General features: G+C 39.6%; 1 protein-coding gene across 2 annotated transcripts; it reads right to left on the minus strand.

Annotated features, from left to right (window-relative positions):
• Nucleotides 1-1,550: 1,550 nt before the first annotated feature.
• On the minus strand, nucleotides 1,551-21,126 carry UBLCP1 (ubiquitin like domain containing CTD phosphatase 1). Of its 2 annotated transcripts, XR_006102305.1 has the most exons (13): nucleotides 21,039-21,126; nucleotides 20,515-20,557; nucleotides 19,197-19,376; nucleotides 17,585-17,676; nucleotides 16,127-16,212; nucleotides 15,928-16,043; nucleotides 15,422-15,520; nucleotides 14,348-14,385; nucleotides 11,632-11,730; nucleotides 9,226-9,342; nucleotides 8,959-8,995; nucleotides 6,810-6,937; nucleotides 1,551-2,553 (listed from the first exon to the last, which is right to left on the minus strand). XR_006102305.1 is itself a non-coding variant. In XM_042453185.1 (12 exons), exons 3-12 carry the CDS (start codon nucleotides 19,348-19,350, stop codon nucleotides 2,526-2,528), a joined length of 957 nt encoding a protein of 318 aa, XP_042309119.1. In that variant the 5' UTR covers nucleotides 19,351-19,376; nucleotides 20,515-20,557; nucleotides 21,039-21,126; the 3' UTR covers nucleotides 1,551-2,525. The 2 variants fall into 2 exon arrangements, 1 of the variants encoding a protein (XP_042309119.1); XM_042453185.1 differs by lacking the exon at nucleotides 8,959-8,995.
• Nucleotides 21,127-21,449: the final 323 nt, after the last annotated feature.

A 21,449-nucleotide genomic window follows, 5' to 3' on the forward strand; every position in this document is an offset into this window, starting at 1 on the left:
ATAGAAATAGAAATGTAGAAAGCAGAGCCACATTAGATTTAAAGGTACTGGCAGAGCTTTGGCCTAACTGCATACTTGGGAAGAAATTTGAAATTAGGGCCCCAAGAAGGAATGCCAGATGAGGATCTGGAGCAAAAGTGTTTAGAGACCAGAATGGCCCTTTCAAGGATCCTTGGTAATATGGTGCTTGGCACTGCTCTAAAAGCCATAATAAATCAAAGATAAGAAAGCAGCATCCTTGGCAGAGGAAGGGGGCCCAGGATAACACATAGATGATAAGGAAGGATGGAATGTAGCCAGATGTATCTTAAGTATATGTTAATGTACTGTATATACTCATGTATAAGTCTAGAAATTTAGGTTAAAATATGGATCCAAAAAACTTGAGTCAACTTATCCATGGGTTGATGTAAATACCGTACTTTAACTCTTAATTAAAAGAAGGAACCATCCCCTGGTGAAAAGCAAGAGCATAATCTGTCCTGGAAGTACTGACCTCCTCTAGTCTCTCATCCATCCAGCCTTAAGACTGAGCACAAAGAGTTATGTCTGCTGGAATTTTGGAAGTTCTTTGACATTGTTTTGCTTTGTTTCATCCTTTAGATCCTTTGCTATATGCCCCTAAATTTTACCCTCGACTTATCCATGGGCCATAGCAAAATCCATAATTTTGGCCTCAAAACTTGCCTTCAACTTATACATGAGATCGACTTATAGTCGAGTATATACGGTATTCATATATCTTTGTTATTATTATTATTAACCTTTATTTATAAAGCGCTGTAAATTTACACAGCGCTGTACATAATTTTTTTAGTCAGACGGTTCCCTGCCCTCAGGCTTACAATCTAAAAGACACGACACAAAAGGAGAAGGGAGTGGTGGTGGGGAATAGGATCCAGTCGAGCAGATCTTCTCAACCTCCAAGGCCTGGACCAAGGCAGATGGACTGGAGGAAGGGCTTGGCTTCTTGATGGATGGTTAAAAGGAGGCTTCCTGGGTCAGAGAGGGGCTCACCTCTGGGAATGCTTCTCTAAACAATATAGTCTTTAATTCAGTTTGCTCTGATTGTAAGAAAGTTCTATGTGTTTAAATTTCCTGTGACCAATGAGATGTATTAGATGTATTAGAGGGTATAAAAGTGGCCATTTTCCTTTGGTCTGGGTCCCAGAAACTTTGGAATATTAATTCCTTTTGGGACTGCCAGCATAATAAAGGACTTTGTGTTTAAAACTGACTTTGGTCCCCGCTCATTCCTCTGCTCTGTCAAGCTGAAGGTTTGCTGTGGGCTGGTGAGAGAAGGTCACAGGTGGCTGTTTTCCAGAACAGAGGAAAGTGAGGAATTTGATAGACCTTGAGGATTTTGCTGAGTTTAAATTCCAGCAAATATCAGGATAATTGAAGTCACCCATCCTACTAGCCTTGAGAGATTTTTATTAAGAGTGTCATATACTACTACTGCTTAAAATCCTGTTCTCTTCTGTATCAGAGATTTAGTCTAGGACTGCAGTGAAACTGGAGAAAAAAGAACACATTTTTTAAGAAAAGGCATTATTATTATTATTATTATTATTATTATTATTATTATTATTATTAGTGCACCTGCTATAGCTCCATAAGAACAATATATGCTATCTTCATTTGAAAGAAGAATTCTGTTTTCAAATACATGAGCGGCATGAAGAGGGACTGTCGGCAATGCAAGACACTGTGCACATTACAACTCCATACTGGAGGTTGAAGCTGCACGTGTTAAGTGATACTTTAGAACAACGGTGACTGCTATCAAGAGAGCTTGTATCCTAACAAGACACAACTACTGCTCATGCAGTAAAGAGCTAGCCTTTGGCTCTCTTCTGATTCAACCTTTCCTATGGTTAGAAATATTTTTGTTAAGAAGAAAAGAAATGCTTTCCAACCAAGCATGAATGTTTTTTTTAAAAAAAAAACTTTTCCTGTCTTCTCATCACAGTTTTATCACTGAGTTCTACACATGAAAGCATCTTTGCCCTCTAGTGGTGCATTGCACCCTTAAAACTGTCTTGCACAAAAGAAACACTTGACAGACTAATACATAATTAGACAGTTTATACTTCATAGACTTAAATACCTTAACAGGGAAGGGAAACTGTTTTAATCACGGAAGATGCCAATACTGTCTCCACAATAAAACTTCTGGGTCTGAGCTGGGGTTTTTTTTGGTCTGAAACTATGCTTCTTCCCCTACTTCAAAGCAACATGGTCTTTATAATTTGGAGAATACTACAATAGCAGAACAAGTGGCATTGATTTAAATGGTAATACCAGAGATAAATGCAACCAGTTTTACTTTCTGTTGTTCGCAGTGACCTTCAGAAGACAGAGAGATATACATAGAGACCTATAGCAAACCAAAAGGAAGACCAGGTATAAGCAGTCATTCTGGTTGTTAAGTCAGTGTCCAGCACTACTTTATTCTAGCTTACACAGGAGGAAAGGTCAGAGGGTCTCTAAGTTCCATCTGGTTTCAGTGCCACAAATTAAAGCTACTGGCCTTGCTTCTTTGAAAGGTACCTAAAGAAAAAGACAAATATTGAACATTTATAATATGATCATATATATGCATAACCCGTGCACATGCTGTACATATTCAGGAATAATTTCATTTATTTATTTAAGTATTTCTAAGTTGCCCTGAGTGAGTATATCTGAGGGTGGAGCACAACCAACAATATGACAAGAAGATGATGTAAAACAGTTCAAGTATCTTAAAACAATTCAACAACTTAAATAAAACAAAATTTGCAAAACCACAACTGAAAACCAAGACTAGGCCCTGAATGCTCAGATGAACAACTTGGTTTTAACTTGACAGCAAAATATTGGCAATTTTGGCACCGGATGGACCTTCACAGGGAGGCCATTTCACAACTAGGACATATTTGAAAGTGCATTGCTAGGGCAAAGAGAAAAACCCCTACCACTGACAGATCTAACAGGGATCAAGCAGGGATACTTACGAAGAGGCACTCTCTTAAGGGTCGAGGTCCCAAACCATCTGAGGTTTTCATATTTGTAACCAACAACTTGAACTCTGTCCAGAAGTGCTTTAACAACCATTTGAAATTGGACAAAATACTATCAGGTCCAGAAAGATCTGTTTCTCGAAAGGGCAACCATTATCTCTTTTAAAACAGCAGGCCCACTCCTGACTCCCCTGGACCCACTCACCTAATCCATTTCTGTTGGAACATACCAACCATGATTGGCAAAAATTGAACTTACATGCAAGGGAGAAGACAGATTCAAGTGTTTTGTCCAAATCAACAGCCCAAAACAACTGAAATAATATGCACTTGCAACTCATACATGTATTACAACTATAGGACACTGATATTCTGGAAACACACATAGTGGTAAAACCCACAAAGAGCCATGTAGCATGTTAACTAACATATTTTAATGGCATAATTGTTAACATACCACAATACTCTTTACTGTTTGTGTTGCAACAATCTCTGGAAAATAAATACTGGTATTAAAAAGTTAGGGTTATTTGTTTTATTTTTCTGTCACTTTCACTGAAACAGTAGTAGTTTTGATGGGCAATTTCATTAGGAAATCTGATATCCAACTATAATAGAAAAAGTCTGATAAACCAACACTGTTCTAGCTCATGTAGCTGCAAAAGATAAGTTCTTATACTCCTGACAAGAAATGCAAACTTTGACGTCTGTTTCGTTCACAACAAATATTCATTTGTTTTAAGATCTAACTAATGAAACAAACACTTGTGCATAAAAAAAGAGAAACCTTGTTTTCAAGATATCAAAACATTCAAGATAGCAAACATATTCTATAGTTGGCAAGATCAGTTTTAAAATGCATTTTCAGTATGTAATTGATGCTCTCAAGAAGAGGGTAAATAACCAATTATCTGAACTGCTTACTTTCTAGGATCTTACATATGATTCTATTTTAACAAGTTATGATATAATGGGGAAAGACTGTAATGTTACCATGGATATTCACGCTCACTTCCTATGAAAATACTGAAATAAAGGTATATGCAGGGGAACGTGTAGCCTTCCGATATTGTTTTACGGCAATTCCCATCATCCCTTTACATTGGCTATGCTGGCTAAGACTGATAGGATATGAGGATATGATAGGATATGAGGATTTGCAACAATATCTTGTAAGTCTCTTATTTCCCACACTTTGATAGGTCAACTTCTTAAAAATAATACATTGATTTTAAAAATATTATGGCCACCAAGATCAGAAAAATATTGTTTTGCAAAGCTGTATTGACTCTCAAAACCATCAGCTGTTGATCCTGGTTGTACTTTTAATGCCTGCTAACTAGAAGTGGTGAGAGACACATTCCTGTCTCTCACCACCAAACAAGGCTAATATAGCATTTTTCAGAAGATGGCTGAGGACACCACGGACAGCCAAAAGTCAAACAAATGAACAGATCAAGCCTGAAATCTCCCCGGAAACCAAGATGATCAAACTGAGGCTGTCATACCATGGCCACATAATAAGAAGGCATGACTCTTTAGAAAACACAATTATGCAGGGAAAAGTGGAGGGAAGAAGATAGAGAGGAAGACGACATGCTAGATGGATAAACATAATTAGGGAGGTAACGGGTATGAATGTATAGGACCTAAGCAGAGCAATGGAGAACAGGGAATCTTGGAGATGTCTCATCCACAAGGTCTCCATGAGTCAGGGAATACTTGAAGGCAGTTAACAACAACAAACAAAATTCTGACTTAGGCATGGAACAGATGGGCCAAATAAAGAGGCTTCCAGCTGCTTTGGAGACATGGCATTTAAACAACACACATCCTCCAAAGCAGCCTGAAGCCACTCCAGAGCAAAAAGCTGTTGGGGTTGGGTACTCTGGCTGCGACCCACTTTGGGAGCAGAAGATGTGGTTGGTGGACTCAGGCCATTCTTTTGCACCCATCTGCTCTGGCCCTTAGTTCCAGTTTAGAACACAATAGGAGTGGAATAAAAAGCATGCATAAATCAGTAGGCCTGTAGGAATGAAATTATTCATCCCTTCGCTATCAACAGAGAGCTCTTTCAAACTACAGCATGATGCTTGTTGAAGCAGCACTAGTGAAGTAGCACTAGTGTTATCTTATATATGTCAGGCATATCTGCTATGAAATATGAAAGCTGTAAAATTTCAATAACAAGAAGTTTAATGTTCACAATGCAAGGTTTACAGGTAGAGAAAACTAGAGATAATTCATTAAGAAATCTTACTGCTGAATCCTTCCAAACCAGCAATTTTGAGGTGGTCCCAAGAGTAGAAACAGTTACCTAGACCATAAAGAGGAAAATAGGGACAATGGTCCAACTCTGTAAAAATGACCTTGAATGGTAGCCTCCTCCTTCGTAAGCTGAAATGTCAGGTATGAATTTTTGCTGAACTGCAATTAAATGCTAAACACCAAGACAAGACTGCCAAGCCACATATAATGCTTGCAATTAGGAGAATTCTGAGAAATACAGGTTTTGTTAGCCTACATTAGCATAAAATATATACACCGCTAAGGGTATTGGATTTTAACAAAGTCACTTGAACTACCCCTTTTATATGTGCAGAAGCCCTGGTAGCAGGAATGTTATTCAGTTTTGTAATAATCCCATTCTGTGATGGGATTAGTCCTTTGGAAGCGTGAAGGAAGTGGATCTGAGGAGGGGTTGTGGGTGGGGACATGTATGCTGGCCCTGCCCACTAACCCTATAACTATCCCATAAATGGTTATAAAAATAAATATACATTTATTTGAGTTATATCCCGCTAGGGGTCGAGCTAGAGTCAAAATGAGGACACTGCCTCCGAATAAAAAATATGCCCCACTGAAGAAATCTTCCTTCAATCCCAAATACTTAGTATGGCAGTAAATTAAAACCTCAGTTGCATCTCTAAAAATACAGTTCAAGCATCCAAAGAAAACGGGAAGGCACAATTATCTAGAGAATACGAACACAGCATTACAAATGTGAATGAATTGTAGTGTTTTACTGTCTGCAATGTTAGAAATCTGAGGGGCAAAGGAAAAGTACACGGGGGAGGGGGCAGAATTCTTATTTGGGAAGATAATTCCCTCAGTTTGCACCTCTCCCAATAATTACACAACTGGATCCTACCTCTCCCCCAAGACTGGGACTCATGATGGTTCACAAGATTAAAGTAAGTGCAGATAAAAACAAAGAAAAAAGTCTTTGCTTGCCAACAGTAGGACATCAAAGAGGGAACTAGCCTACCCTTCCATGACAATGAGTTTCAAAGCATAGAAGCTGCCAGGTATAAAGAGGAATCATATCTGTGTTTGGCTGTAAGTATTCACAGTCCCCTCCAAGAACAGGAACCCTCTTCAGACAGAGTTCACAATGGTAAGAGGGGTGCCATATAGCCAGACATGCCAACAATCCTTCTTCAGACCATGCTGATCCATGGAAAAAAACTTAGGGTAGGGAGAAAGGCCAGTGCACAAGCCCCTGCAATCCTGCCACAGACATGACTTTCAGTATGTCTGAATAAGTCTAAAGCTCTTTTTGCCTTTCAAAGCATTTGTATGCAAAAAAGCAAAACGCCAAGAAAATTGAACTGGCACTTTCAAGAAGATACTCAAGTGTATTGTTCCCTCAAGGCCAGAGATGCTAATCCTCTAACAACTTCAACAAGAGATGCAGATCTCCTGATCTCTGCTAACTGAGTTTTGATGCTGCCAAAAGGAAGGACAGTCTGATTGTCCTACGTAGGATACATTGAGCAAGAGCGATTCTAATTTAATCCTTACCTTTCCCAGTGTTTGTGGTTCAATTCCAAAAAGTCATCTAATTTTGCTATTTCCTTGAGATACTGAGTAAGTTTAAAAAGTTCCTTATCTTTATCTCTGTTTAAATGTGCTTTCATGAAGGGCTTTATCTGTTGATAAAGAAACCAGGTATAAACATGTTTAAAAGAGAGACTACAAACTTTAACATTTTAGCATTAACTGCATATGAAAAACTTTTACCTTTTCAGTACAGCAACCTGATCAATCTTACCAGCCCTTAGCTTTGTCCATTCAGTCTTCATTCCTCCCTTCCAAAAGAAGTCTGAACTGACCTCTAATATCAACTAGGGATTCTGTGGAAAGGGATTTTATCCTTCCACTGTGTATTACCTAGATTCATTTCACAACTCAAAGGATCAAGCTACTGGACCATGCATGCAGAATGAACCAGCAAAAGCCCTGTTTCCTTTGAAAAGTTTATCCTTTCCTGCACATGTCATGAGCTGCTCAGTACATTGGCAACTTATATGTTGTAAGCCTGCACTGCTGCCTCTTTGTATTAGGCAAAAATACCCCCATTTCTGCTTAAGAAACAGTAAGGCAATTTTTTGTGTACTATTACACACTGTCACCCGAATACAAACCCATTCTAGAAGCAAAGCAATTTATTTTAACAGCTGTCATTCTACTCCAACTTCTCCTTGGAACAGATACATCGGTATCCTCTCAGGCAGAAAAAGTATGAGGATGGTCAGTCCTTGTTCTGCTTCTCCAATTTCCCTTCTTTACCCCACTTGTGCCAGCACCTTCTTTCTCATTCCCCAGCATCCCACTTTTCTTGCTGCTCTTCCCATACTCATTCTCCCAGAAGAGAGGACCACATTCATTAGCACTGCACGGATTCTGCCAAGAAGTGCTGGCTACTTGTTCTCTGCCAGGAAGGGAGTCCCAGAGAACAAATTCCAGAACCAAGCCCTGTGTCTTAGAAGCCAGGCAAAGTTATCAGGTATTTTTCTTTCACGTGCTTAGCCTTAGTGAAAGGTTAACACCCAGTCTAAGACTTTAGCCACTTTGAACCCCATTTTGGGAGAAAGGCAGTATATAAATACAATAAACAAATCCAAGGTTAATTAGTGTCTATTATGGCTGCAGCAGTTTGCATAAGCCCAGAGAGTGGTGGTCTATCACAGCCCTGCCACTTCAGACCCTCCTGAATAAAAAACGGAATTGGAACTTTTCCTATTCAAAGTATGGACTCTGCTGCAATAATAGTGTTTGTTCCCAGACCCTGTTAATTTTATCTTTTTCATCCAAGACGAAATAAGAGCATCCATTGCACAATTCAATTGCTCCGTTGCAACACACCAAATCCAATGGGGATGCCACTGTCATGATTTTTGTCACGGTAGTCTCCAGTGGTGACTTGTGTTCTTCTGAAAGGCTTATAAAATTCATCCCATGAGCTACATGTCACATTAATCAAAGAGTTGCGGACAATATGTTAATCCTGTATGGAATGGCTGATTAAATTCTGTTGCCTCTGGTAGAACATCTGATCTCAATTCCTTCTACAGCAACATTTCTCATAGACGATCACCTCCAATTTGTCTGGCTGTCAATAAAACTTGAGCTTCAGCAGTATACCAGCTCTGTTTTCCCAAAAGAAGACAACCAAATCAGTCTGCCAGCATTGTGCTACATCAATCCTCCATCCAGCAGTTGAGCAGCACTTTTGAAGCAATTTGCATTTGTCTGTCAGCCATTTCTCAAAATGAGAGAGACTTTACAGAAGGCAATGCTGGCATCATAACAGCATGTTGTCTTTTCCAGGACAAAAACTTTCTAAAAGTACTGACATGTTTGGGAATTAAGTGACGATGAGAAAGATATTAACATGTAACTGTGTTGACAACCATTTCAGAATTGGTACATGCTGTACCTTAAGTTCATTCTGACTAAATTTTTCCTCAGCCCAAAATACATCTGACAGAAAACTCCTTTAGGTTCCTTCAGAAGGCTCCAACACTGACTTCTGACAGTGAAAGCATGGGAAAATGCTGTCACTTTTTAACTGGTCAGATGTCACAAACAGAAAATTCCCATTAGAAACACAATGGCCATCTCTCCACTAAACAAGAGTAGCTAAGGGTACAATCATTCAAGGACTTACTTCTGTGCAGATATGTGTAAGACTGTGCTGTAAAAACCTAGAATGTAAGCAGAAAGTTCCTGGTTCAATGCCTGCCCCAGCCATCAATTTATGAAAAATCCAAATCCTTATTTGTAGTATATGTACTAGTGTACAGACTAGCTTGATAAAGTGGTGAATGACACAGAGCCCTTCACACAAAGGCAACAGTATTTTTCACATTTCAACTCACTTGAATTCCCTTCTTTAGATAGTTACCATTTCTCCAAAAACACTTTAAAAATTTACCTTTAGTCCATTTTGTGGGTTCATCAGAAAATTCCGTCCAATGTCATCAAACATAATAGTATTTTTCTTGCTGTAAAACTCTGAAAATTTGCCCCATATGACCCCTAGAGGTTTCACCTGCAAAACAAAGCAGGAAAAATCCCAAATTAAAACGGCATTCTGGAAATAAAATCAATCAGCGTGAGCAACTTCCAGAAATATATGTCACTGACCTGGGTTCTGCACCACAACATCACCCTGACACTCTTCTACCTTTTTTAAAACTAGTAAAGACCTTTTGTCTCATCTATATGAGGTTTTACTTTGGCCCTTTCTTAAGCTCTTGTAAGCCTTGGAGACACTATTTTTGCAAACTGCAAGGGACATTATTGGCCATTTGGGGAACATGAAAAAAACTTTTGCAAATAATAATAATATAATAATAATAATAAATTGGGGGATGGAGTCACAAAAGGTCTTGGAAGCCACATCTGGCTCACACACCTCTCTTTGCTGAAGCAAATTTATTTTCTGATTTCACTGTTCAAAGTTGTTTATTATCCTACTTATCCAGGACTAGGAAAATCCTAGTAAGTTCAACACCATGGTTGCAACTGTATAAAGATTTAGCAGGGAGTATGCTCCACTTTATGCAATGGATCCCACCTCTCAGGTCCAATACACACTACAGAAATAATCTGGTTTGAGACTGCTTTAATTGCCCTGGCTCAGTGCTAGGAAATCCTGGGAACTGTAGTTTGCTGTGGCACCAGAGCTCTCTTAACAGAGGTTAAATAGCTCACAAACTATAGTTCCCAGAATTCCCTAGGAAGGGCAGTTAAATCAATCTGAAACTACATTATTTCTGCAGTGTGCTTTGGACCCCAGTTAAGTATAGCTGCACAAGAACATTCCAATTTTACAAACAAGAACCACTGGCTAAAACGTGGCAAGACATCACCTGAATGGATTTTTGAAGGAGCTGGGGAAAATCCAGGTCTCACATTTCTTTTGGGAGATGTTTGCTTCATTTGGCAACTTTAGGTTTTTCCCCCCCATAATTAATGTACATTATCAAATTAGATAAAATTATTAATTTCATTTATTACAGAAAAGTACAATAATGCTTTTAAATTATTTTTCACTTATGGAGACCCTATGCCAAACCATCATTGTTTTTTCTTGGCAAGATTTGTTCAGAGGGAGTTTGTCTTTTGAAGCTAAGTGCGTGATTTGTCCTGGTAATCCAATGGGTTCCACTAGCTGAATATGGGCTTGAACCCTGGTCTCCAGAGTCACAGTCCAATGTTCAAACTACAACACCATACTGGATCTCATTTTTTCATGAAATTTCAGTTCATTTACTGAAAGAAAATTAATTAATCTTCTGAAGAGCCAGTATGGTGTACTGGTCTGACTACAACTCTGGAGACCAGGATTTAAATCAGGGGTAGGCAACCTGCGGCCTGCGGGCCGGATGCGGCCCGGCGAGGCCTTGGGACCGGCCCCAGCCCAGTCTTGCTGCCGATTGCCGCAGGGGCAAGGGAGGCAATTGTTTATAGACGCCTCAGAAACATGCATTTATATTAACATTTTTTTAAAAAAATCAGCAAATTTTTTGTGTGTGTCCTCCACTTTTTTTTTAAAAAAAAGTGTCCACCATTTGAAAATGTCCTACATTTGTCCTGGTTTATTTATAAATTATTTAATTATTTATTTTTGGGCTTCGGACCCCCAGTTGTCTGAGGGACAGCAACCCGGCCCCCGGCTAAAAAAGGTTGCCTACCCCTGATTTAAATCCTCATTCAGCCATGGAAACCCATTGGAATAACCACACATTTTCAGCTCCAGAAAACCCCATGAAAGGTTTACATTAAGGTTGCCATAGATCAGAAACGACTTGAATGTACACAACAACATCATTTTGGTCTATCCCAATGTTTCATAATAGAGTAATTTTTGGATACCACTATATCTCTAACTTGACAACCAGCATGGCATAGTAGCCTGAGTGTTGAACTACAACTCAGGAGATCAGAGTTCTATTCCCCCCTCAGTTATGAAACCCACTGGGTGACCTTGGGCAAGTTACCTGCTCCCAGTGTCAGGGGAAGGCAATGACAAACCTCCTCCAAACAAATCTTGCCAAGTAAGCCCCATGATAGGATTATTTTAGGATTGCTATACATCGAAAACTATTTGAAGGCACGCAACAACAATATCTCTAACATACCTATAAAGTATATGATATTGTGAATTGTCCTTTTGCACAAAATAGAAAAGATGAGTGGCAAAGGAAGACAGTTAAATGGCCATGTAGTAACTTCAACTAAATGGCTATTTTGTCACTAATTCTACATTCTAAATTAATGTTATTACTTGTAAAATAAAAAAGGCAATCCTTTCTAGAGAGAAAAATGTTCATACATCAATTAATCCTCTTCTTGGAGTGTGCACAGTTATCATGGCAGCACTATCCAACATGAAGGCAATCTTGTAGTTGGCATTGGTGCTCACTCCCAGCTCCTGTATTCCAAATAAAATAAAATAAAATAGTTAATGTCATTTTAGACTGGCTATTTGACTGCTGCATTTCCCAAATGTTGTACACTTCACTTGACAAGTGAGAGCTGTAAAGGGTGAAACGAAGGTATGCTAAAAATACATGTCTGCTCCATTCTCCAAGGGGATTTATTGTGATGAGGTGGAAACCACATTCCAAACTGCTACGTGCCAATGCTATCTGCAAGCATCAGAACAATTGTTTTTATGGAGTAGATGGATGGGTTTGGATCTGTTTCACCGCTTTGAGGCCTTGTTGTTCTCCTAGTAAGAAAATAATGGAGGCAAACTGTGATATTGTTGAATTCTCTACTTTTGTATTCTCATTTTTATTTTTATTTACCAGTTCATTTCATGTTACAGTCAAATTCTGCAAAAAAATTACTAAACAAATAGCACCACAATATCATGGTGGATTCCACCAAAAAGAGGTTTAGATTTTGATTTCTGAGTTCTTCGTATTTACATTAGCACATAGCATTGGAAAGTGATAGGATACTTTAATTCAGCATAATTCAGCTTTCTATGTCCTTTGCTGAAGAGCATGTTTTCATACATTTCACTTGTTGCGAGGAAAAATGTCACAGAAGCCAGTTTCCAGCATGGGGGAGATATACATTCCTAGCCCCTCTTGTGAAAGTGAAGTAAGTGGTTAAATTACATACAATGAAGATCAATCGTTTTCAGTGAAGGTGTCTTCATTTGAAATGATCAATCTGAAGTCAGCCCAGAATCATACTTTTGGCTTGCCATGTAATGGACAAGCCCACTAAGACAAGTATGCATTCATAATTTAAACAGCATACCTCCAAAGTGACCCAAAGCAGCTTTATTTTGGTCTGTCTGTATGGGGCCATAGTTTGTGAGCTATTTAACCTCTGTCTGGGAGCTCTGGTGCCACAGCAAACTACAGTTCCCAGGATTTCCTAGCATTGACAAGTATGCAGCAAGACAGTCTGAAGAAACAGAAGGTTTACTTAGCTTCCAGAGGCCTATTATATGTGGCAGACTGGGCTGTGATTCCCTTGGAATACCACAAGGAGTGGCAGGTCTGACAGAAAAGAAAATGATTTTGATTGCTCTTTATGGTCTAAATCCATGTTCAATTAGCATAACCTCTGGAACCTAACCCTCTGTCCATTGCAACCCAGTGTGTCTTTGAACAACCAGCCTCGAAGGGTTTTCCAATCTTCAAGAGCCCATGTTAGGGGCACATGGGGATTCGGTACAGATGTGAAGGGGAACTGCCCTCTTCTGTTTCTGTTGGATTCTATCATTCCAGCAGTGGGAATACACCACTGCATTCAGTCATTGAAAATCAGGTATAGATTAGACACGCTGCTATCTTGCCATAGCTTTTCAGTTTAAACACAGGCCAGCATGTTTTAGGCAAATTTGATATTCACATACTGTATAGAGATACTTCAACAGTGAACAAAAAAAGTTCAACTGCATTCCCAAGAAGAATGTCATAAAGCTGTTTTAACTGATCTGAATTCTGAGTTGTCTTTCTACAAATGAGAGAGCTCTTTCTATTTAAAGAAGGAACAGTGGACAAAAATGGCTCCTCTGGGTGGTAGCAGAGGTTGTCAATTTGTGTCTATGTTTCCCCCAGGCAGCCCTCAGAACTACCTCCCATGAAATTTCAACAACCTTCAATCCGATTTTGAGACAGCAAATGGAAACTGCCAAATAATTTGATGCAATAAGGGGTAACAAGTGTTCTATATCTCATGGCCTGGATTTGGACCCAGAGCCCCATAAAGGGGAGTAAGGGAGACAGGAAAAACTGCCTAACCTATGACCTGCACTTCTGTGAGTAGGAGCAACCCAAGAGTGCAGCTATTCTTAAGGTCCAAGCCAATGCATTCAATTATGTCAGTTTAACACTTAACAAACCTTTCTGCTTTACGATTAAAACAGAGGTGGCCCCTATGACCATTTTTGTGGCCCCTGGGGGTAAACCTCCTAGAGAATTAGACACCCCTAGAGAATTATCTCTAGGGGTGTCAAGGACATTTCCATCATGTTTACAGCACCCCTGGAACACCCAGGAGTCAAAATAATTTTTTGCAAAATAATATACAGTGCACCCACCCCATCTGCGGGCTTGCTATCCGTGGATGGAAGCTCACGCAGACAGCAAGCCCTGGGCATTAAAGAGGTCTGTGCGCCTATGATATGTGGACACTACCACACACAGGAGCGCAGGCCATAGTGAACAATAGGGCTTAAGGTCTCGCTTTTTCCCCATATGCAGGTGAGTCCAGAACGGATCCCCTGTATATACAAAAGGTCTACTGTAATTTTTTACCTCAAAATTCCCTTTAGGAGTCCAGGAAGGCCCCCAAACATGTCCCCTAAAAGAATTTGGGAAGAAAAATGTGTGAGTAGGTGAACTGGGTGAGTGCAGCCTTCCAAAGTATCCTGGAAGACTAATGTGGCCCTGGTCTTCCAGTTCCCCCACCCCCGATTTCAAAGATGATTCATAAATTTATGAGGCATGGCATTTGACGAAAATTCTAAAATTCTAGAAAACTGAAATCACAAACAAGGTTGCACACAAAGCCACATAGCTTACTTTCATTTTAGCTTCAATCCACTTCATGTTAGTAGCAGCTGAAAGAAAAAACAGATGTTTAAAGTGATCACAGATGAATAGCTAAACTATTATTAAAATCTGTTTTACTTATTTAATCATTACAATCTGGATAGAACTTTATTATTCATGAATTATAGATGCCAAAATATAGATGTAAGTTCTCTCTCATCTCAACTAATTTTTAGTTTTGACTCAGCTCTCTCTCCCTCTCTCCATATTCATGGCATTCAGGCCATCTAATGCATTCAAGAATAACAGTTGTGTGAATTGCCCATTAGCTTCCATTCCAGCTCTACCCTATGTCCCTGTAGCTCTTTGAATTCTAATTTCTCTGAGCTTCTGAACTATTTTAAAATGTGAGTTACAGTAAATATTACATGAACATAAGGCACATACTACCCATTTTATTAACAAGAAAAAGTAAAATATATGACACATATGAATTAGAGTTGTTTAACAAGTAAGTATGACACAAGTATGAGCAAGCACTCACTTTTCTCCAGTGCCAAATATGCATTACTTTAGTAGCCCTCTCCTCTCACCTTAAATTCAGCAAGACAAACCTTGTTTGAAAAATGAGGTGAAAATTTGTTAAGCAGCTTGCAATATGGCGCAGAGATCTGCTGTTTAGAAAAAATGGTCAAAAGGTCCACCATGAGCTACCCAAAAGGTTCACTCATGGGCTATCTGAAGTAGCTCTTTGATTCCCCTTTTATGTTTACTGCCAGCAGAGTGTCATATCCTATTTTATGGATCAGAGTCTTTGCTCCAGACAGCACTGTGTTTTATCACAGCTGGTATGAAGGCTGCTTTTAATTAGGTATTTATTTTCATTGGAACAGGGTTTCAGTGCTGCCTCCCCATAAGAAAAAAAGGCTTCTATTTCTCACAATTGCCAAAAGACAAAATGTCATTACAGATTTACCAGAAGAGAAAAGCTCAGTACCAAAAAAGATGCAAATCTAGTCTGACATCTCTAGTAGATCTTCTAGTAGATCTTGCAAATTATAACAGTAACACAATAGAAAGCATTGCACTTTGGGGAAAACTTACACCAGATCACAATATCATAGTCTTCATATGCAGATGTCAGGAACTCGTGAAGGTATGGCCTCATCAGCTCAATCCCAGTTTCTGCACATGACCTGTGATCTGGAAAGAAAGCCAACTACTGTAGTTCATTTTGGTAACTTAACATTCTCCTGCAAAGCATACCGTAGCATCTTTGAAACTGAGAGAAAGATGTCTGTAGCATAAGATATCATAGACTGAGTTGTTTTCAACAGTTGCATAGGTAAATGGATTAATTTGTCCTTATAATTCATATGAGTCCCTCACTGGTGTCATAGGATGTCAAATTTTTGTCTTTGGTTGTTTCAACTGTTAATTACCAGCTTTATTTTAATATTTTTATTATTTAATATTTTGTATTATTACTTGTAAGCAGCCTTTTGAGGATTAGAATGAAAAAGGATGGCTATAAATATATTAAACAAACAAATAAATTGGGTATAAAGCAAACTGAGTAATGATTCAAACATAAGACACGTGTCACTTACCAAACAGTGTGTAATCAACATCTAGGACCAACAATTTCTTCCCTTCCCGTGGAGGATTCAATATTTCCACTTTGTACTCCTTAACTCTGCGGGAGATTTTTAACAGATTCTCTTCCCTGTGCACAAAATGAATAAATAACATGTGATTGTTGCATCTTCATTAGCCATTCAGTTATTTCTCCATGCAGCAACAACTCACCTGTTTTCTACCTCAACAACCTCCTCTTCAATATCAAAATCATTAACTACATCTTCATTATCAGGGGGTGGCCCAAGGACATCTTCCTATAACAAAAATGAGTTTAAAGATTGGCAAGTTTTCTCCTTAGAAACTGGCTGTGCAAAGAAAGTCATGGCCACATTTTTCCAGAATCTTCACTTGCCAAACAGAGTGCTAGTGCATGTGTCCAGTGAATGCTTGCTCCAACGAGTTCAATTTGTTAAATTAACCAGAAATGGTTTACTTAACACTGTCAACAGGGACAGGCATGCAGCCTTAAAACCAACCAGGATACGTAGTCAACAATAAACCCTGGTTAATAAACCTGGCAAATAAATAGCACAAGCCAGGATAATCTTTTCAGTATGCTTAGCTTCTGATGTTAGTGAGAGAAGCTAAGAGGGAATTAACAGGAAGTGAGCATCAGCACATAGTTTGAACATGAGAAAGCCAAGATGTGCCAGAATTCTGGCTTGCCATTTTAGATGAATACTGCCAGTAATTAATATTTCTGCTCTACTAACCTCCTCACTCCAAATGGTACTCACACCTTGAGGAACAGCAGTCATATTTGAAAATATATTACATTGAGAAGTATATAAATGCAATAAATTAATTAATAAGTCAATAGCCAGCATAAATGCAGAGATTAGTAAAATTATTTAAGCAAAGGAATCAGTAGAATAAATTAGGGTAGAGGAACATATGAGATATTTTAAACAACCCACATGTTATAGCTATTTTGGAGGAGTGTTGTTCGGCAAATGGCAGTGGGAAGGAACTCATCACTTCTGAGGTTGTCTAGATAATAGAACAGAGGAACTAGGATGAAGGGTACAGAGAAATTTAACTAGAGTTAAGGGGAAAGGGAATTCCATTAATGAAAAGGTAGGAAAAGGGCACTTGCTTGTAATTCTGATTGTCTACAATATTTTGAGTTGAGTCTTTTATTGTAAAGTATTTTAATCTTAAGAGAATGAGAAATGAATTGGGAGATGGACTTGCTGCATTTAAAACAGAAGCTGCTTCTTCAAAAATATATACATGCTCCTACTTTTCAAAGCAATATATAAACAAAAACACAATTTAAAAATGATAGTGCAACATAACACATGAAAAACTGCATAAAATAGAGAATGCAATAATGTCAGCCTGAGAGGACATATTTCTTGTCCATTTTTAAAGGCTAGGAAACATAACAAATAAAAATTAAAATAAAGAGTTTGAAAAACAAAATACTCTATAAATTCACAACACTTATAACTAGAATAAGGTCTTCTCTGTTAAATTCTAATGTGTAAACATATACCAGTAAGTTCTCATTTATACATAAAAGCAAGCTCTGAGGTCATTTCTGCATAACTCTACCTTATTGTAATCATATTTTTATCATCTTTAAGTGCGTGTATGCATTTAGTAGTAGGGGAAAAAAATTACCAAGCTTTCCTCACGAGTCCCCATCATCATGATTTTAGTATTAGGTTTCAGTTTTAATGAACCAAGCTTGACGTCATTTTCTGCTGGTTTGCCTAAAATTTAAACACATTACAGTTTTCTCAGTGAAGATATGCAGTTTCCTGTGAACATGTTCTTCCATCTTCTTTCACATATACAGTATAGATTTTTTTTTTAAAAAAATAAACATATATTGGAGATTCAGAATTTTTCATAATTCAGGCTTGTTGTTGGGATAGAATATAGCCTCTGTTTTTTAAAATGACCCTCATTTTATAAGCAATGTGCTAAGTGACATTCATTAAAATATGTCTAGATCTGAAATCCTAGGGAATCAGAGAGTTATAGAGTTGGAAGAGACCAGAAGGGCCATCCAGTCCAACCCCATTCTGCCATGCAGGAAATCCAAATCAAAGCATCCCTGACAGATGGACATCCAGCCTCTGTTTAAAGACCTCCAAGGAAGGAGACTCCACTACACACCAAGGGAGTTTGTTCCACTGTCGAACAGCCCTTACTGTCAGGAAGTTCCTCCTAATGTTGGAGTGGAATCTCTTTTCCTGTAGAGTATCTTTGATGGACACAATCAAGTTGGGGACCATCTTTCCCCATGAAGTTTGTATAATTCCCAAATTTAACCTTCTTACACTGGACTCTTTTGTTTTAGCAGACAATTACTTGCCCTGCCATACAGCTAAAAAGTTTTTTTTATAAAAAATCTGTTCTATATGTCCTTGCTGTATTTTGTTGATATCAATATTTGGTGCAAATATCAAAAAGTTAATTGATGTAAACTCACTAGATCCTGAGTGACTCACTAGAAAAGACACTAATGCTTGGAAAGGTGGAAGGCCACAAGAGAAGACGAAGACTATAATCCAGAGGGATAGACTCAATCAAGGAAGCCACAGCCCTGAGTCTGCAAGATCTGACTAAAGCTGTTGATGATAGGGTGACTTGGAGGTCTCTTGTTTATAAGGCCATCATAAGTTAAAGTCAACTTGATGGCACTTAGTAACAACAATCCTGAGTGATTGATATTAAAACATTTCTTATGGGTCTTCTGGCAGGTGTAGGTATCTAGCATTCTTACAATAGATAACGGACAACAGAAAATCTGAGGAGATCAAGTGAGACAAATATATAATTAGTTTACACATAAGACTACAACACAAAGTAGTGTTAGATCTTCCTTCTTGCTCTTCATGTGTGTGTTAATGCACCACTGGGCTATTTCAATAGGAAGAAAGATATATATTACATAACATTTCTATATTATGGGATCGTACAGACAGGTCAAAATAAAGCTGCTTCGGGTCTCTTTGGAGGTATGCTGTTTAAATGACACACACATCGTAAGAGGCTAGAAGCTGCACCAAAGCTGCACTCCAGTCCTTTGGACTGTAGAGTGGCTATGGCATGGCTTCTGGCCTCTTAGGACGCCTGCATCATTTAAATAGCATTCCTCCAAAGAGACCCGGAGCAGCTTTATTTTGATCTGTCTGTATGTGCCCTATGTTTAGTCAATTTAACAACCAGCTCTAGCTAAGCAACCTCACTTCCCAATGAAAGACGCATAAAAAATAAAGATTACCTTTCACTTTAAGCCCAAGAAGCTTTTGGCGCTCGGGTAACACTCCCGTAAGTCCTTTGAGAGACTGCTTGAGATCCAGTACTGTGTCTTCTTCTGACAAGGTGGTTATCAAAAATTCCTGCCCACCCCATTTTATAATAAGAGACACAGCCATATTTGTAACATATGTTCAAAATAAACCTATGGGGAAACAGGAAACAGCCGTCAGATAACTCCAAAGTCTTACATTCTTTCCTATTTTCGTAGCAGCAGTAGTCTAAATGCATACACTTAGGCTGCACTCCTATATCACTCACCTGGGAAGAAATGATAAGCAACTCAGTAGGGTTTACTTCCTAATGGAAGTGCGCTATCAAGTACCAGTAGACCATATCTCTGATAGCAATAGCAATAACAAGAACATTTCTATACCGCTTCTCAGTGCATGTAAGCACTCCCTAAGCAGTTTACAATGTATAAGCTAATGCCAGGCTGAGTCGACCCTGGAGCCTCTGGCTCATATTGAACTCACAGCCTTGCAACTGTGAGCAAGTGGCTGCAGCATTGGCATTTAACCTCTGCACCACCGGGACTCTGATATCCTATATATACGTTTGGAAAATGTTTTACTGCATGACCCTGTACACATCTCTCCCAGGAAATACATTTCACTGAATTCAAGAAGACTCATCACTCCAGGTTACGTGTGCATAGTTAGGGTTTTAGGGACTAAATGGTAAAGGGATGTGACCAGAGTAAGCAATGGCATCCTACATTTAATCAAAGCACAGTTCCCATGACACATCTGCTCTTGTGTCATCGCAATCCTCCCAAACAATACGGTGCCTCGACTGAGCAAGAAGCTGGAGCCAGAGCTCATGTGCAAAATGATGTGTAATATCAAGCAGAAGGATCCTTTTTAATGTCAACTCTGAGGAAATATAAGCAGTGCTTTTAACAGCAGAGAATCTCCTCATACATTCCAACTCCAAGACGTACATTACTCTAAAAGCAACAACCCATCTGAATCTATTTGAAAAGTCTAATTAAACCTTTTGGCAATATGGCTGCCAAGGAGCAGCTTAACGCTGAGTGTGCAGAGATGCGAAACACGGCCTGTCTGCACTTCTGACCGCACCAGGAAAATGCTTTAGTCAATAACAGTGTTTGATTGTCTGAAACACTAATAAGAGTTTGCTTCTGGTCAATGAAGACGGTTGGATGAAGGCCTCCCACAGAAGAAACGAAGCGCCTGCCTTTATCTGTGCCCTCGCCTCCAGAAAGCAGGGCACTCTCAACTCTGCACACAGCTCCCACGGGATTAAAGTACTCTGAGTACCTTCAACTTCTGGATGTAGACAGCAAGCGTTCAGCCTTGGGTCCTGCGTAAGGAGAAGGGAGAGATGCAAATTCAAAGTAAGTGCATAAAATAAAGTGGGCGTAACTTCTATCAGCTCATGAAAGGCTCCAGAGAGAAACCGTGTCCCAAGGCAAGGACGGGTCTTAGAACCCTTGCATTAAAGCTGCCCTTTGCCTTCAAGGATGTTGGCAAAGCCCTGACTGGGGCAGGGGCCCTGTGCCTTTTGGATCTACACAAAGCAGCACTCCGAGCCTAGTTTCTTCTCCAAGAAGAGCCCAGGACTCCGAGGCAAAGCACCAACCGCAGCCACAATGCCCCAGACTCAGTGTGTGGCCCCTCTGGGCACAGATGGGAAGGGCTCCTTTCCTAAGCTGTCAGGCATCGTACATAAAAGGATCTTGCAGCACGCTCCGCTCTGGGCCCCACAACAGACTCCAGCTCCCAGAATTCCACAGCCTTGAGCCACAGAAAGAGCTAAAGCAGAAGGAGGCTCCCGCTCTCACCCTCTCAGCGACCGTTCGCGGGAACAAGCCGACAGTCAAAAGCTAGGGCCCCGCGCGACACCGGAAGCACTTTTTCAACCAACCGGAAGTGAGGTCACGGCCGGTGGGAACATAGAGATAAGAAATAAGAGAGCCGAGTTTGGGGGGGCGAACCTGCAGTTTCCGAGTTCGTTCGCATCTCATTAGAAAGTATTTGTCCTTCCCTCGCTGCTGGGAGAAAGCCAGTGCTCTTCCTGCTGTTGTGGGTCTTCAAGTCCTTTCTGACTTATGGTGAAGCTCTGGTGGGTTTTTCGGGGCAAGGTGTGGAGGGGGGTTGTCACTGAGGCTGAGAGAGTGTGACTTGCCCCCAAGGGATCCAGTCCAACCCCCTGCCATGCAGGAAATCTGAATCGAAGCATCCCCTTTTGTTAG

This window comes from Sceloporus undulatus, chromosome 2 (genome assembly GCF_019175285.1).
Source record: "Sceloporus undulatus isolate JIND9_A2432 ecotype Alabama chromosome 2, SceUnd_v1.1, whole genome shotgun sequence".
Classification (NCBI taxonomy): Eukaryota; Metazoa; Chordata; class Lepidosauria; order Squamata; family Phrynosomatidae; genus Sceloporus; species Sceloporus undulatus.